At 42.0% G+C, this 19041-nt stretch overlaps 1 protein-coding gene across 5 annotated transcripts in view; it reads right to left on the reverse strand.

Annotated features, from left to right (window-relative positions):
• The window catches only part of cald1a (caldesmon 1a), a 202571-nt gene that overhangs the window by 58067 nt on the left and 125463 nt on the right, over positions 1-19041 (reverse strand). For all 5 annotated transcript variants that reach the window (XR_004785925.2, XM_035615291.2, XM_035615302.2 and 2 more), the window contains exon 2: positions 1200-1289. Coding sequence is in view for 3 of the 5 variants with exons in the window: in XM_035615291.2 (XP_035471184.1) it covers positions 1200-1289 (90 nt within the window). In the remaining 2 variants the exon portion in view is untranslated. The remainder of the gene's footprint in view (positions 1-1199; positions 1290-19041) is intronic.

Raw genomic sequence — 19041 nt, forward strand, 5'->3', positions numbered from 1 at the left:
CATATAGGTGTATGCATATACACCTATATGTATATAATATCCACATGCTATCTCAAATCATGTCATCTAAATTATGTCTCGATATGGTTGGTTTGTGTTCGCATGTTTTTGTCAACCTCAACCAAGCTTGACCGACATAATATGACTCATTCATTACAGTACTTCAAATGATTAGTTGCTGTATCTTTGACCCGTTCGAACTATTTATGTTTACAATCTCCACAAGAGGCTACTTGATTAACTGTTTTTTTCTAAGTATGTCCTTAAAAGCTCATGTGAACATGTTTGTTTGCAAGGTTTTGCTTTTGTAAGGGACGAGACTATCAGAGAGTGTTATTGTAATCTTAAAAACATACCGCACTGCATTCCTCAACAGGCTTCAAAGGTGATATAGGGCAGAGACGCCTGTATGTGAAAAATATGACATTCTCATTCCAAATGTCAGACAATGGGCAGATAGAAAACCTCTTCCCCACATTGCCATACGCATCAAATTGAGAATGAAACATGTTTTTGCTTTGATGGATAACAGCTACGTTGAATTTCTTTTTTTCCCAGAAAGCTGCACTTTATGATAATGCACTTATCTGCAGCATTAAAATGCCAAGCAATGAACCTTCTGCTCAAATATGAGAATTATGGAAAAAAAAAAAGCCTCCTGGCTTACTTCCCTCTCTCTTCACAGAGTTTTGCTTTTGTCTCTGGACAGCTTTACTCGATGCAGGTTCGGCCTCTTATGAACCTCGTGTTCCAACATAACGAACTGGATCTGTGGGTCAGCAACGGAAAAAAAAAAAAGCGAGGCAGGGTTGTTTTTCTATTTCTCTCTGCAGTCTCCAGCCTGGTGTGGATATGTTGCAGGCAAATACAGCGTGAATACCGAACATCTTTTATTCCGTATCCTTTGTGGATTAGAGCAGATCACAAAGTCTGCAGAATCCCATTTGACGCATGGCTTGTCATACAAATCTCCGCAGTTCCTTGTGAATTCAGACACTGCATACGAGATCATGATTTCACTTTGGTGTGGTTTGAGACGTAAATAGATATAATCTCGGAAGGAGGATCGAGATGAGGGTGCAACATTTGATCTTCAAAGGGCTATGGAGGTTATCTCAGGTACAATTGTGGTCGGCTTCCATAAAAAATTCTGACACAGAGCTAAACTTCTAGTTCATTTCCATTACAAAGACAAGTACCTCTCTCTCATTCCTGGCCACCTTCACCTCGATATCGCGGCGCTCATCATCCACAGTGGCAATCTCTCTGTGCAAATCCTTACAGAGCTCCTGTGAAGAGAACAGACGAAGGCTTCTATAAACCACAGTGGACGGAAAAATGCAAATAAAAAGAAAGAAAAGGAATGATTCAACATCAAATGGCATGTAAAAGCCACGGCTTTATACATTTCACTCAGCCGTCAACGAGACATGCAGCGGGATGTCTTTTCAAGTGGATTTTTAGAAAAAGAAAAGTATACAAGCCGAGCAAGAGACGCTGCGGCAAATAGAAAAGTCTGTTTGACATTATTGACAAAGTTAATCCATATGTAAGTCCAGCGCACACATCCAGGAACCTGTGTGTGGAGCAGTAAACCGCCCGCGCAATTCGGCGTCTGTCGGTGGCCTCGTGGTAGCGTGAAATAATATGAGACAGCTGAGTAACAGTGATGATAAATCACAAGGGCAAATGCAGTATTGTACAAAGAACAATACAGAAACCACAAACAGGCCAACAAAGAAACAACATCGACTGCCATGTCGATCTGAGTCGGATTTCCTGAGAGTCTATATGTGCATTTGCTGTTGATGCGAGCTTGACCTTTACCCAGCATGCATACCGGCGGTTCAAGTGAATCACAGCAGTAAAGTTGGGGGTCGCAAAGCAAAACAATGAGTTGAAACGCAGCAAAGAGCTGAATGGAAATAAAGAGAAGTGTCATTAGCTGTTTTGAGACACGAACAAAGTCCGCCTTTCGCATGTGACGAATGCAGAAGGAGATTGTCCGAGTCAGACGCGTTCAGACCTGCAGGAACATTTCAGGAACATGGCATCATGAGCATGCAGGAGGCAGGACATGGCGGTAATTCCACATTTCCCGTAAAATTTTTACTATGGGGCCATCAGGAAAAGTTCCGGAAAATGTCTGGAGCAACATTTGCGTTCTCACACACTGTACAGCCCCTCTGGAAAATGTAGAACAAATCAGCTTAAGTATTGTTTGAAACGTAACACAAACACCAAAGTGAGCTTGAACTCGCAAAGAAAAAGAAAGAATTTACTCTCAACCAATCAGCAGAGATCCATGATGATAACTCTGTTCATGTCGGTGTTTCGAAAGCTTTCAGCCACAGCTCATGGCCTTCCTCATCTTCACCGCAACTGGTCAACTCTATCAGCTGAGGAAGGCCATGAATTTAAGCTGTATTAGGCTTTTTTTTTTTGATTTTTTAAACTGGTGATAAAAGTTCATGCAGTCATATGTGATCCACTTGTAATTAATCAAATACAGGATATGTGTGTATCTTCTGTACTAACAGACATTTGCCTTTGCAATCTCCACTCTCTGCCCCCACAACCAGGCAAAACCTTCTCAGCAGCCTGCCATGTTGATTAGCCATGTATTAAGTTTATGGTGCACAGTGGAGACAGCGAACACTATTTATTCAGCACGAAGTGCTTGGCACATTGATTCCAATGCACAAGCCTCCATTAGAGTCATGACACCAGAGGCTGCAGAGTGGATTACCCTTCAGCGATAGCCTGCAGGGATGAAACCCAGTACCAATAGGTTATTCAGATATGAACAGCTAATGCACTCCAAAAACAGGCATCTGAATGTGAGCAGTAATGTGTTTTTATTCTTTATTTTTCCCGCGGCATGGAAATGTCTTAACATTTTGGATAATTGCAAGCAAGAACCCATCGGGACATAAGTTGCTGAAAGGCCTTTTTTTATCCCACAAAACCTCTCAGAAGGCAGAGTGTCAGAGCCTGTTGTCAGACCTGCTCGGTGCACGGAGGACACGCACACACAAACACACACAAAGCAGCTCCAAAACGTCCATTTACAAAACATCAGTTTCATTCGTGGTGTGCGTCAGTAACTGTAATCTCTTCACAGGCTGTCAGTACTCTTGTGTTCGGAAGGTCACATTCTACTGTACACGTCAGTTAAATGTATGTATATGCTTCAAGTACCGTTCTCTCATTTTAAAATGTCACACGGTCGTTTTAAAGCGAGGTCGAGTCATTTGGCTTTTTCCTGGAGCTCCAGTTTTCTGACAATGAGACAAGAATAACGATTAAAAAATAAGGCCATAATTACAGATGGGCACACAAAATCGTTAAAACTGTGATTTGGGAGTGAATGACTGGCAACAGAAGCACCGCAGGAAAAAAAAAATCACAAATCAAGACCAATAATTGTTCTCAAGGCGGAGGGCGACAAACATTTCAGAAGCAAAGCGAATCATTTCCCAACTAGGATCAATAACAATGACATTATCAGGGGGTTGAGTGATCGAAATGCGGTGGGACAGGCAGACAATGAGAGCTCAGACAGGTTGTCCTGGAAGAAAAGAGCCGAGCAGTCGGCTGGCCTACATTCACAGCTGTGGCATGTCATACTAGGCACCATATGGCATGTATTATAAGATCAGGAGATATGATTATGTGTTGTCAGATTACATGTTGTAAGATATTTGCATTGTGATTAACTAAGACCATCATTTATGCAGCAAAGGCCTTGATACATATTACTGTTATAAATACAATGTGTACACTGTCGACATGCACCGCAATGACCTTGTTTTGAACATAGCATTGATCCCCACACACGCTCAAGAGTAAAAGCAGCAAATATCAATATGTGTTTGACCCACGAATGGTTATGAGCCGCTCTAATTTAACATACAGTACATTGATAGAAGGAGCTGCCGGCTGATTATCAAAGATGTAAATGTGTTACAGTCCCATGGACACAGTGGCCTCCCACCCGACACGCTGACCCCCCGGCCCCCTGCTGTACCACATCATATGATTTCTACAGAAAATGCTATTACAGCAATCTCTTCGGGGACCAGATCGACAAAAGGTCCTTGCGGTCCTGGCTGGGGAAAAAAAAACAGCTGACCCCCGTCTCCCTCATCACACACAGAGATGAGGATACCTGAGAGGGGGCCGAAAGTTCATCCTGCGGGTTAAAAGGGTCCTTGGATGAAATCACGTGTATGAAACGATGAATTCAACAACAAAAAATGGAGGCAAAAGAGTTTCAAAAGAGATCCCTTGATTTCCCCCTATTCTTCCTACTTTTGTGTGGACAATTGCCTTTCAGATGTTTTGAAGGAGAGCATTAACTTGTAGGAGATAAGATGTCATGCTGTAATTGAGGCTTAGGTAACATAATGGTGCTTCAGCCACGGCGTCTGCTATACCACAGACCATCACGAGGCTGCTGAGTTAAAGAGACCGCCCGCCTTAATGTCACCAGTGTGACATTACACGCAGGGATTGAACTTGTGACCTTCATTGTGACACATCATTCTGTTGGTTCTGGTGGCCTTATTAGCTCCCCTGTGCTAAGACACACAGTCTCACACACACACACACACACACACACACACACTGTTCTATACTGTATGTCACAATGTCACTGACCAAGATGCGGCCATCTTGTTAGAAGGTTACAATACAGAGCCTCTCGACAGGAGCTCATTTTTCTCTCTCTCTCTCTCACACACGCACGCACGCACGCACGCACGCAAACACACGCACACACACGCACACACACACAGGTATCTAAGATTGCAAATGAATAAAGGACGGGACGGGAATGAAGTCAATGCACCATTTTACAAGCAAACGATCTGACACCAATAAAATTCAGCTTTATTAGTCGAATTTCATGCTTAAAATATGAAGGAGGATATGAGCTGTGACCGGTAGGACGGCCTAGGGGGGGCCGCCGCCAACGGCAGCCATATGCACACATTAAACACGAACGCAAAAGCAATCAGGTAAGTACGAAGACGACTTGACCCATTTGTATTCATCATCACTCAAACATCTCGTTGCAAGAGATCCCCACCAGACGATTAACGCTGAAAAAATATTAACCAAATTATATTCAGCTTTGTTTAAAAAAACAAAAAAACACTTGAAACATGAAAACCAAAATCTCAAAGAATGATTGTATCTATTTTAATAATACTTCATTAACCCATAACTTACTTCAGAGAGGCAGCTTGGCTTGGGGAACGAGATAAAATCAACTGCAGAGAAAAGGAAGAGCACATATTTGTATGATTGACAGCAAACAGCTAGCTGGGTTTTAAAGTAGTAATTTGTTTTATTCACCATAAATGTCTTAGCTTTAGTAATATCTACATTAGCCGCAACATAAATACCAAAATTGACAGTTTTAAGAGGGCTAAAATGTGTTAAACGTAACTGCAAATCCTTTCATACAGTTTGTGAGGAATATCCAGTCGTGCTAATCTGACCGATGCTTTTTCATCACGTGAGCTGATGATAAATGTACCAACTGTTTTGTAATTTCGGGTGTGCTGTGTTTGTTCTGTAAAATGTGATCTTACTATTACGTATACCAGCGTCTTATGGTCAGCTACTTCAGTTCGATACGAAATAGGAACCTACAGGGTGAAGGCATTTTGGAAAACGATAAGAGAAATATAAACTTCCCAGGCTAAAACCCCCTTACAACCATTAAAGGATAAGTGGTCTAACTAGTGTATGGACAAATTAATTTCTATGTTTTCTGCTTAAATTATGTTTCTTATTTCAATTTTGGCGGGTTCAAATTAATTAAATTTAATCATGTCCAAAGGTTCACTTTGGACATGTTTGTAAGTTAAACGTGTTTTGAACTGACAAACGTTTCCAAATATTATATTTATGACCTTTTCAAAAAGAAATAGCTAATGTTGCTAATTGTAGCTGGAAACCTTGAAGCTGCATCTGATATTATACCCAACAATTGCATTTTAGTTCAGTCTCATCATGGTGATGATTTGTTATTGTATGGCTATTTAAAATAAACCCCACCGTATTAATTTATTCACCATCTATAATCACAGTACGAGCAGAAGCCTTTAGCAATTTTCCCTCCCTTTTTGTCCAGCTTAGACTGTCAGTTGGGGCCTTATCCGTTTTAAAATGTTTGAAATAAAGCTTGTTTCTGTTGTGTGTGACTCATTACAACATGTAGTACTCCTCATGTGCAAGCTGCTCTTATTTGGACAACGTCCAGCTCCTTCAGTGTCACTGTTGCCACATAAAATATAGGCCGGGGGAACCAGAGAAATGGAGGGTCAGTAAATATGGCAGGTTAATCAGCCCCCGCCCACTTCCCCTACCAACCAACCCCCCACCTCCAAAGACAACACTGGCTGTGAATGTGCTTACGGTCAGGTGGTGCAGTCGTAAAGCCTCATAATTGTTTAATGTTGCGTTTTATGAGGCTACACTATGATTCAGTGCAGCCTAAAGGCTCTGAATCCAGACGATAACACGTCGGGTTCGGTAATACGAGGTTAATCACAGGTGGATATTAGTTCACTGTGGGCTACGAGCAGCTGCTGAAGGTGTGTGTGTGCAGCCTTTGGGGGAGGAAGAGGTGTATCCAGAGCTTTCTATCTGTCTGTCTGAGTCAGGCTGACCTTGCTGTCTGAGCCCAGCCACACGCACATCAGAGGGGACGGGGGGGACATGCTGTTCTAATTGCAGATAAGCCGGCGAAGATGCTAATACCTAGGTGTGCATATATACTGTGCATGTACACGGTGACACACTGCTCAGTGTGTCACCGTCAGATCTGCTGAGGTAGGACTCCACACAATGTTTTGTACCATGATCAAAAATAACTTGGTGGTTGTCTGCGTGCAGTGAAGCAAGGTAACCCCTGTAGACAAATCAAACGCACACACACACACACTCACACATCCATTCACACACACCATCATAAAAATAAATAAGACCATGTCAATATTTGTACAGAGACTCAACCACACATGTGCACACACACACACACACAAAAAAGGGAAAATAGTCACATACACTCACTACATTTAATAAGACCTGTGTCTTATAATGTCCTGTTTATAAGTGCTGTATATTCCAATTGAACTTTAATTTTAAAACTCACCCAGTCGCTGATGTCCTCGTTAATAACCGGCTACATGCAGATGATATAACTTTATTGACCCCGAAGAGGATTTAGAGGTTTTGTTTAACGTGTGTCTACTGTCTTAAAAGAAATGTTAATACATCGTCTGGCTGATGCATTATTGAAGTGTGTATTAACAGAAGTTAAGGCTTGCGAGATGTATAACACCCCACAATATTGTTACGATGGGCACTCATTTCTATTGATGTCTAATTATTTTCTGTTGTGCAGATGAAAAACAAAAAGTGAAACTTTGCAGGGGTTTTAGAGACAAAGCAAGAAAATGGTGCAGAGAAGGATCGACTTCTTCATTTCTTATTTTGCTCAATCACCTACTTTTTATTTCTTCCCTTTTAAATATCTGACCATCTTATATATTATTATATGTCATGTAGTCTTTTACATAAACAGGACGCGCGGCACTTCTGTTTGTTTATTGTTCCCACATGAAATTCATTAATGCGTTAATCAATCCTCTTCTAGTCAAGTCCTGTAAAGGTGAAACTGACAAATAAATGTTAAATTACAAATGATTTTAATTATTTTTAATGAGGAATAAATTTACATTTCCAGTACAAACTGCGTGATAATGCATGCAGGCATCAGGTAATCCCGTGTGGGCTGTAGACACACGGTTATATGACATTGAAATAGATGAAATTAAATAAAGTCTCTCATTTCCACGCATCCATATAGTACATATGTTACACCCACGAAGGCTCAACGTTGTATCACTGTGGAGGAGCAAAGCCTCCTAATCAGATGACAGACTCTGTAATCATGGCGCTAAAGTGAGCGGCCTGCAGCTCGGCTCTCACACACACAAGCTATTAGGATAATCCTGCGAGGTGAATTTGACGTGTCGTCAGGCGCGATGGCAGTCACCGAGGCCTCGCTCATACTCTATCTTCTCTCTTGTCTGAAGCAAGCGTTAGTTTACTTTTTAAAGGACAAAACTCTAAACTCTTAATGTAAACACGGGTCTGCAGCTAATTAACTAACTGCCTTACCTGAGCCCAATAACACTGTCGGTTATTTTTTCGGATTAATTCAGAGATGCAACCAGATATGAGGGGGGAAGGGAAATGCTGCATGACGGTGAATTAGGTTATGCAAATGAGGCACAGTAATAATATGATTTTCACATCCCTTCTCCCCATCCATACCTTAGACTTGACTAGTGTGCTTCCGATTTTAATTAGACTGGATTTACATTTTCCCATTAGCTTGGTCTCAGGTGACCCCTCACTGATCGTGCCAACTGGTTCCTCCCCGCACACGCACGTACGCACGCGCACGCACGCACGCACGTACACACATTCCCTCACCATTACTTTGAGGTCTGTGGGTGGGAGGTGTAAATACTTAGCAATGCCAGGAGTGTACCATTAATGCCCAGAACAAGTCTGATAATATCGCCGTATAAAAATTGTTGCCAACAAGTGTTGAGTCATTAAGTTCAGACGACTGTTCCCGAGCGAACGCTGTGAACTTTAACGGTCGCCTCGTAAGATTTCCTCAGAAATGAGCCCTGTGTGGCTGTTACTTGACCGTCGCCTCGATTCATAATGTACAATCAGAATCAACAAACTTGAATCAATTAAACCTCACAGCGGTGTAGTTGTATATTAATACAATATATCAAATTTCCCTGCAATTTTCTGAAGTTGATCAAGTTAAAACAAGGGGCGGTCCTCTCACCTATCTCCCAAAACACTTAAACACACACATGCCTGATATCTTTTTTTTTCCTGAACCGGACAACAAATTTCTGCCAATCACATCCCGTCGTTTGCAGTTTACACCAGGAGCGAGCGAGAAGGAGAAGAGTGGTCTTGAAGCTGACCTAAAAAAACAACTCCCCGTTATTCATGTCCCATACACAAAGCCACACTATCAAATATTTACTTAAGAGCTGTAGCCGATCACTGTGCATAAGGAGGGGGGGGGGGGGGCTTGTTTGGTAAGGAGAGGAAATGACTAAAAAACATCTGTGCAGCATTAAATCGGAGCTCTCGCTCTCTCTCTTCCTCTCTGGTCTTTGAATGCTTATGTGGGAAAAAAACGAGAGAAAAAAACCCCTTCTTTCTTTTCTTTCTTTCCCACTTGCCCTCAATTCAGCTGAGTGATTATATGGGCCACTATAGAGAGACTTTTCAGTGTGACGGATGCTTGCTGTAATTCTTTCAATGCTCTGGGATCATGAGAGAGCATTTGCATATGTATGATCGGGCTGCACAATAAGTAATCTTGCCAACACATGCATGGATTCACTACACACCAGTGACTTAAGCCCTCCAACCAAATTTCACATACTCTTTGCAATTAAGGTGCTTTTTTGGATGTTTTGCTATTTCTGATTACCATTAGTCAGCACGCGTTTGATAAAGCTGAAAAGGGGGAACTACGGGAACCGTATTATTCATTTGAATATGAGTCAAAGAACTCAGTCGTGTGCAACCAACCTGCCACTGAGGCAACACCAGGACAGAAACCTCTCAGCTGCATTACTTGTCCAGACCACTAGGAGGTGGAGGTCCTCTGCTCAGAGTAGCTCCACAGACAAGTTGCAGGGACAAGATGGAAACTGATGCCCTGATTTCAGAGGAAAGGGCTTGTAAACATGCCACAGACAGTTGTTAAAGACACTAATGGAAATGGACGGGGTGAAATAGTGCACAGCACAATGAATCCATTTTCCAGCGTGCATTAAAGGAAAAGGGAAATGAGACAGAGCGAGTTGTGGTAACTGCTGTCGATGTGAAAATTTTGATTTTACATCCTCAAGTAGGCGCCTTTACAATGCCACTGTCTTAAAACCATAAACCCGCCCTGACAGCATAATAGCCTCACTTGCCTCTTCAAGGTAATTACTGTAGCTTTTAATTGCATTATTGTGGAGAGTGACGCCTCTGTCACTCAGTCGTGTCCGCTGTGTCCGTTCAGTGTATGCTGCTGTCACTCAGACCTGCCAGGTGTTCGTTTGGGATGGCGTGTGTGTCTTCTTGCACCGTGCACACGAGGATATGTGTGTGTGTGTGTGTGTGTGTGTGTGTGTGTGTGTGTGAAAATGAGAGAGACAGAGTGGCAGTGACACATTTGATCAACTTGTGTGCGGGGGTGACAGTGTCTAGGAGGTGACAAGTGAGTGGAGATTGAGGCTGATTTGCCTTTCAACAGGTGACAGTGTTGTCTCCCACAAAGACTGCGTCGTCTGTAGAGGGACAGTTCAAATATTCTCTTCTCTTCTCACTCTGATAAGATCCTGTGTACTGTCACCGAAAGGGATGCGAGGCAATCTAGGCTATAGACCACCGCAAGCTGCCTCGAAGCAACTGTGGGTCAGTGTCAGTGTCGGTCAGCGTGTCCATCGAAGGTCTGACCTTTGGAGAGCCCTATCCCTCTGCCGTGCCTTAATCTTTGCAGGGAAGCTGCATACAAATCTATAAAGCGTACATACAGACCGCCCCTGAGGCAAGTGAAGCAGAGGTGGTGGATTGAAAAAGGCTGAGGGGAACCCGGGGAAAGAGGAAACTAATGCAGGCAGGGGGTTGGACAGGGGGGCCCGGGCACTGAACATAGGGCTGCAGGACGAAAGAGAAGAAGTTGATTGATGCGGATGGGGCAAAGATAGGCCACCAGAGATAGAAGGATGTATTGGATCCCTGGAGATAATTTGATATGACATGATAAGGACGAGAAAGCTCCTATGGACAGATGATGATGGACTTGACAAAGATCTGGAGGAAACAGGCCACAGAGAAACGCGTTTAAAAAAATGAAATAGTAATACATATATATATATATATATATATATTTTTTTTAATCATACCTATTGTGAAAACTGAAGTTAAATAATTGAGAAAATTGATTCCACTCTCACATCTGTATGGGACATAAGTAGCCGGAGCCAGCAGGTGGTTATCTCAGCTCTGTCCAAAGGTAAAAAGAAAGAAAAGATCTAAAGCGTAACAACTTAAATTTGACTCGTCTGGGCTGGTTGCCTAGCAACTGGTCCCACCAGCATTTGAAACACTCTTTTTCATTAGTGGATTTCCTCATGAGGGCAAAGTGGATCTGAATTCTTTTTCACGTCGACCTTGGTCAACAATGACCAAATAATAATACTCGCCGATGACCAACAGCGAGCCATTTTGTCAGGACTAACTTCTGAGGGGATGGAAGGAACCAATCTGATGCAATTGTCATTAATCTGCTGTTCTGCACCGTAGTGTTTCCAGACATTTGAGACAGGAGAACATCTTTTGAATAACTGTGTGAATTGATTGTGTCACTGCTAACTGGCAGTTTGCGCGCCTGTAGAACCAAATAATGTAATCATGTCCAGATAATGTAATAACTACCAATAATGTAATAAAAAGCTCCACCCACAGTACTCCTATCAAATATGTAATGAAACATGATCATCTTCATTTCTCATTTGAAAATAATAAACTACTACAAAAACAATGCATTTGCAAAACATTAACACATTATCGGTTGCATGCTACTACAAAATCCTCACATTATTGTTTTCTGCAAAAATAAGGTTTACCCAATAATGTAGTAACCTCCAGTTAATGTTATAATTCATTACTTTATTGCTTCAGATATTATAGACATTTTATTATACAAGGATTTATTGAATTTGAGTTATGTGGATATTTTTCTTACATTATCAGCAGTTATTACTTTATTGGGTTCTACAGAGCCTGTTAGCTTGAACAACTTTATTTCCCCCCATTTATCTATTGAACAAAAATAGTGTGCAATGATAAAAATGCCAGGGAGAGATTAACAGAACAATGAGAAATTCTTCAGCTGACTAGCACTAACCTGGCCAGCTAATTAGTTATCCGTTAGCTCGCCAACTGTATCAGTTCACCAACTAGCCCCATGACAAGCATGTAGAACAAACTTTTTGCAAGGATGCATGGTTTCATTTCACTTTACCACTTCCTGGTGCAACCAGACATTGAAACCCATTAAATAGCCCATTGCTGCTTATACATTTCAGTAGCTGTACAGTATGCATTACACATAGGTGACACAACATGATAGTTAGTTATCTGTAGAGCAGCTGGTTATACCACAAACACAAAAGGGGTTGTTTTGATAGTCCCATTTAACTCTTGGCAAGAATACAAATGTCCCTGTAGGTAAGGCTAGTGCTCTATAATCTCCCACAAACACAAAACAAGATACATATTTGGAATTACAAAGTTTCATTTGGGTACAAAGCGCGGGGTTGGCGGCTAATTAACTTATAACCCTGAACTAATTGCTTTCCGTCTGCTCCAGATCCCGCAGATTAAAAATTCAGCTTTTGTTGAAACATAATGGTGATGGAGGTATAAGAGCATCAACACCAACGATGAGCTTTATCAATCCAAGCACACATAGTCCATTAGCAGCAGCAAAGACTTTGAGCTGATTAATTGATTTTTAATTGGCTGAGGCGACGTGGCGGCCGCGGGCACAGTGTGATGGCTTTATGGAGGGGGCTGGGGGGTGGGGGGGGAATCGCTGTGACAACCCGTGGTCATTGTTACACCTCGCACACGCGCTAGTGTTGTATACTTGTAAACCCCTCGAGTGTGGTTGTGATAATGTTAATTGAGAGGCAGCAACTCCACGCTCCTCATGCTACGTAGCTTGCCTGGAACAGGATAATGATCGAGACAATGCAGAGACTCCTGCTCCACGGCCCACAATCCTTTGCTGTCAGGAGTGCTCAGGGGCTTAGTTGATGTCAGGAACCCTTTTCATCCCTCAGCACCGCTCTGACAGCAGCCCATTAAACTTGCCTTTATTATATAGGGTCCCGATGCACCCCATAATAAAGTCTGGGAAGAATATCACAGATGCTGTTGGTTTTATTTCCACATTTATTATGTGCAGTCGACATCTTTGAGAGCCGTGTATTATTAACTGTTACCATGCTAACGTCGTTATCCAAACATCACATCCGCAAACGCAAGCGCACATACGCACACATACACACACATGCACAAACAATAGGACAAACACATTTTTGCTGTGATTTTCTCAGCGCTTCATCTCCCGAGTTCAGAAGTCAGACTTGGATGTGGAAAACCCTCCTTGAATGCGAGGTGCCGTGTTTTGGAAGGCGAAGGCCCAACAAGAAAAAATGTGATTAGGTACAGCTTCACTATCTCGTAGCCCCCCCAAAGCCTCTTCACAGAGAGGAGCAGCGTTCCAACGTTGAGGAGGTTGCTCCTGAGTTTTTTGATGCAATCTCTGAGGTAAACATGAGGCCGAGACGCGCCGGTGAGTGCGATGATTCATTGTGGAGGTGTGGGAAGTACTGCGAAGGCATGATGTGGATACGGGCGAGGTGTACTTTGCAGAAAGGGGAGTTTATTAGTATTTGTCATGTGGCACCTAAAGCGACAGCAGGAAGATGTCTGTTCACAGATATACAGGAAATTGGCTTGTAATGGAGACAAAAACCCTCTTTTGACAGGGGAAGCTATGGAAGAAGCAGTTTGAGAGTCCTATGAGACATTGCATTCATATCTATGGACATTATATCGCTAGAGTAAACATATCAAATATCACATTACAGTTTGACGCCTTGATGCATTTTGCCATATGTGCACTGTACATCTAATGTAAAGGACTGGCAGTGGTGCCTGTTCTTCATGGTTGGTCTTATCTATTTTGGTATTTTTTCTGAGATTGGGAATATTGCCTGAGCAATAATTACACTTCCACTCAGATGCTTAGGTGAATGGCTGCTGTGAAGCAGCAGAGAGAGACACACCGGATGCCTCTCAGCATTAACTCTCTCTCTCTCTCTGTGAAATTCTGCAAATGAAGAGGATTTCAGCGTTGCCAGAAACTAAACGGGTTGAGGTAGATTGTGCGGCCAATAACTCTAACGCAGTTACTAAACTCCTCCGACATATCTCTGCACACCCTATGGTTTTCCTCTGTAGATTCAGCATTAGATCTTGTGCGTTTTTTTAAAAGATTTTGCTTCTTGTGAATATAATGTTTGCAAAAATATTTTTGTGTTGATCCTTTTTTCCCCCCGCCTCCATCAGAAGGCCTTCTTCTCTCTCTCCAGATTGTGGCAGCAACAGCGTTCTAAATCCCCAAGGAGAAATGAATTTAGGACACATTCTCATTTGCTGCATTTCTCACCATCACAACTGGAATTTCAATGTGAAAGTTACACTGAAGCGTAACGCCGCTTGATCAGGAACACCAGCAAAGTGTTATCCCCCCCCCCCGTGTAACTTTGTCCATGTAATTGTTGTCAGCATCCAACTCACGACACAATGGAAGAATTACACCAATTGATGGGTGTTTTAAAACGCTTCAGTTTCAGCCTCCTTACTCTCTTTTACCCCACCCTCTGCAATCAGTATCTTTAGAACTGCCCTGATTTCCTTCTCCTCTCCCTGAGTGGGTCAATGTTAACTTTGTTTTTGGTGGTGAATATGTATTAACATTAATCACAGATGATAGAAATTTGCAAGTTTAATTTTGCCCTCTTCGCAATCTCAGCTGCACACTAGTAGCACCCCCCCCACACACACACACACAAACATTTGCAATAAAAAATAATTACAGTCGGATAAAAAGCCTTGATGATAACTCAGTGATTTCAAGTGCACTTAATGGTCTATTGTCTAAATTTGTCAAGCTCCAAGAGTTGTTTTGTTGTCTTTTAGAGCAGCAATTAGCCAAGTGCAGTCTGTCCTCAAAAATCATATCTACATGACTCAGCCGTTTCAGCCAATCTGTGGATTGGCATATAACATTGGAAGCATTTTTCTTAAATGTCATTAATGTTTTTTTTTGTGTGAAAGGCTTTTATAACCAAAATTGTAGTTATGCTGCACGTGTGTCAACCACAGGATACTGTGGTGTGCCAGCAAATTTCTGTTCTGGTTATTTTTCCATAGCGGCTTAGTGGTATAAACACCTTGTGTGGCTGTCATGCTCTTATAAGCAATTACACAATCTCAAAATAACACCCATTTATTCCAATTTAAAACCAACTGTTGCATTGACGGTGGATCCGATGACTGACAACGTGACCTACATAAATAAAGGAAATGTTTACAATTCTTAGAATGGGTGTTTAATTGTGAAGCAGAAACAAGTCCTTGCTGTTTGCAAGCGTGACTCATGGGTGAGAGTTTTATGAAGTCAAACTGATAACTGCTCACTGTAAGACTGAACTCACACACTCTCACACAGCCTGTATTTTCATATCACCTCTGACGCCTCCTTCTACATCCAACTGGGCACAGAGAGTGGACGGCTGATCTCTGTCGGCCATTTATTGAACGCATGTTTGTTCATGCCATGCCAGCCTCTTCACAGTCTAGCAGCTCACACTGCAGGTACTTCGAAAACTGATGAAACCCACAGCGTAATACTGTAGAAAATAATGCGATACTTTGCCATTTTGAGTTGTAGCATTTCTAAATTCCAAAAATGCAGCACAGAGGGTAAATGGATTTTGTTTCTTCCATCCCTGGGTTAATCTGTGATATGTGGATAATAAGCTGAAGTATAAAGGTATAGTACAGTATTACTGTTCTAGCAATAACTTTGTATAGAAAGTAACGTCCCATTTCCTAGCGGCAATGAAAAAAGACAGCAGCAGAGGTTTTCCATCTCTCCTGCTGTCTTCATTCCTCTTGTTCAATGAGTTTCCTCTTGTTCACTGGTGTATGTGCCACAGAATGATAATAGAGTCCCATCATTGTAAGGAGATTGTGTCCAGAAATGGGAAGCAGCGGCAGCAGAGTCCTTTGGATCATCTCTCCACAGATTAAGAGCTTATTCAAATTATATTTCCCCCTCTCCTATAAACAAGGCGAGCTTTGCAGTCCCCGCGGAGAAGTGCTGGTAAGTAGCTTTGCAAACATTTGGGTCTAGAAGCGCACAAATTGAAGCTTGAATGAGCTACTTCTTGTTTGTGAAATGAATGCCCAAAGACGTAAATGGATTATAAGTAATTTAACAATATTGTGGAAAACAAATGTGGTAATTGTTTTTGTAATCTGATATTGACTCATCATTGTTGGAGAACTTTTCCTGCATCTGTACTGCAAAAGAAAATGAATTCTGCAAACAAATCCGCCTCAGGCTTATTGAACATAGTAATTAAAAAAAGAAAAGAAAAAATCAATGATTTAAGCAATCTTTCTCTGAAAACAAAATATGATCTTTCAAAATGACATTTCTCAGGTTTAGTCGAGCCCCTATGGAGCCCTATTATAACCAAGTGGGTTAGTGGTGAAAGAAGAAAAAAACAACATGCAGAGCAAAATCACAACAACAATACAGTCAATAGACGAATTTCTTTGATCACTTCATATACGAGCAGCTGAGCACTCGCCTTGGTATAAAAAATAAATCACTTGTACTTTCCGGGAGCTTAGATCTCCACAATGGCGATGGGCTGTGCCGCGCCATTTCTGTTTTGTACTCCACTTCTGGCAGCTCGGCAGTCACCACTGCATATTCATGTGAAACTATACCTGATGAGGAAACGGCAAAAGCCCTGACACCTTGTTGCCAACATAGTCGATAGCGGTAAGACAGTGGTGCTCACTACAGGAGGGCAGCTATCTGTACCGTCAGCTATATGTCTGCATCTCACTGAAGCATTTCCTCAACTCGGAAACCATTTAAGGGGTCGGGGGAAATTCTGGGCTCCGTTGTGCTTCAGGGACGACTGGTGACGAATGAAACAGCACATCAGGAAATGGTTTAATGAGGTGGAGTTGTCCTCTCTCTCACTCCTTGTCTTAAAACAAACAACAACAATTTTATAGAATATTGATATTGCAGAGGAGTCACAACAAAATCTGTGCTAAACCAAAGATGAAGTTTTATGCATGAATTATTACCGTCTCCCGAGAGATGAAAGTCCACAGTAAGGCACAATGTTTCAGAGAACTGTCTCTGTCTCTTGACTGGTCATCACGTGAGACACACACTGTGTGATCTTTAAAGAATGAATACATATGGTCACATGACGGCTCACTCAAGCCCAAACCGCACGGCTCCTGTGTTCTGGCTGTGTCAGAGAGAGTCTGAGCACATTTAGGATCAGAAAACGGTGCTAACTTTTCCAGTAAACGTTCACATTATACAGCCGGGGCCGTATTCAGATCCGTCTAAATAAATGATGTGCAATTACTGTCCCCGCTCCCGTCCTAACCCCCCTGCGCTATGTGCATGCACAAGCGCCGCCACGGCACACTGCCTCGACAATTCATGCTGGGATGTCATATTGCATTATGACGAATGACCTTTGTCTTCGCTGTATCACAAGCCCGGAGTCTGTAGTTAATCAAAGATGATTAGTTCAATTTACCAAGTCTGCTCGGTAATGGGCGCACAGAGGACCGGTGGCACTGGGGAGAGGTCAAACTGAGAGGGATTCGCCCCCTCTGTCATACGAATGACGCCTGTGGGTAAACAATTCATGGTGGCTCAGCGGGTGATGTTGCCTGGCATCTGCAGCATTCTACGTTTACACATTTAGCTTTATTTCATCTTGTGTTTTACATGGATTATGTATGTTTTTTTGCGATTATTCTTATTGCAAATTTCATCTAAACAATCTGTTCTCTAGAACAGAAGCACCCATGTGTCCTGACCAATCTTTGATCCGTGAAATAGTCCTTTTCACTTTATACTTATCTAATCTAGTTATCTTTTAACAAATGTAGCATGTTCCTCTGTTCTCTGCATTCCTTGCATGTGTTCAACAGCAAAATGCATAAGAAATGTTTTTCAAATTTGCCAGTCGGGTATATTGTGGTCTGTAACAGCATACTAATGTGGAAAAAGCAAAAGCAGTAAAGAAGAAAACAAAAAAGGCTAAATACAAACAATCTACGCTGCAGTTGACCAAAAGTCTAAAAATAAATAGCAAATGCTAAATTGCTCATAAAAATCCAAAAGATAAGAGTGTGGACACCTGTGTGTGCACCCTTTAGTATTTCACATGCAGGGCTGTGCGCCTCCATGCTCCTCTCAGACATGTAGGTCTTGCGTTCGCCTTTTGAAAGGCCCCTTCCCTGTCGCACTTAGGCGCTCTCTCTTTGTAATATGTGACTGCATGCAGAGACAAACGGCACCATATGTCAGATGTGACAGCCGCAGATAAAAACGCTCACAAATTACTACTGTCAGGAGAGAAACTCTACCTTCTCCTCCCCCTGCCCTCTCTCCCGTATTGGACATGCTACGGGCACATGATATATAATTCTAAATATAACTCTCCTGTTATATTTCTTAGAAATGTGACAGCATGCGCGCTTGTGACGTTCCACCATTGGAGGCTTGTTTCAGTCAGTTCTTGATGTGCAGAATGTAAAAATGGCCTTCATCAGAGCGACGCCTCAGTCTAATTTGTTAACTGATAGAAAGTTGTTCAACTCTCGGATGCGAGAGCCTTGCCCAGGGCATCGGCTCCCTCTTCCAATTAAATGAAAGCTAATTAAAGCCATTTAAGCTAAATTAAACAATTCAAAACAGGTTGCTCGCCACAGGTTATAAAAGGCAGAGTCAAGACAAGCGTATCCAGGAGGGAGTTTTCTATGAAAAGCATGTGGAAACACCATTAGAGTGAGAAAAAAAACATCACTCTTTTGAAGTATTTGGACAGTTACAAATTGTTATTTCTTCGGGCTCTGGGCTTTGGCACATTCAATTTGAAATAGTATAAAGGACACTACTTGTGTGCCAAGACTCAGCTTTAATCTGAATAGATTTATTGTTAAATAGAACAAACTGTGAGGGAGATATCGCCCTTTTAAAACAAAACAGTTCTTCTTTGTTTCCTGATTTCC

This window comes from Scophthalmus maximus, chromosome 12 (assembly GCF_022379125.1).
Source record: "Scophthalmus maximus strain ysfricsl-2021 chromosome 12, ASM2237912v1, whole genome shotgun sequence".
In the NCBI taxonomy this organism is placed as follows: Eukaryota; Metazoa; Chordata; class Actinopteri; order Pleuronectiformes; family Scophthalmidae; genus Scophthalmus; species Scophthalmus maximus.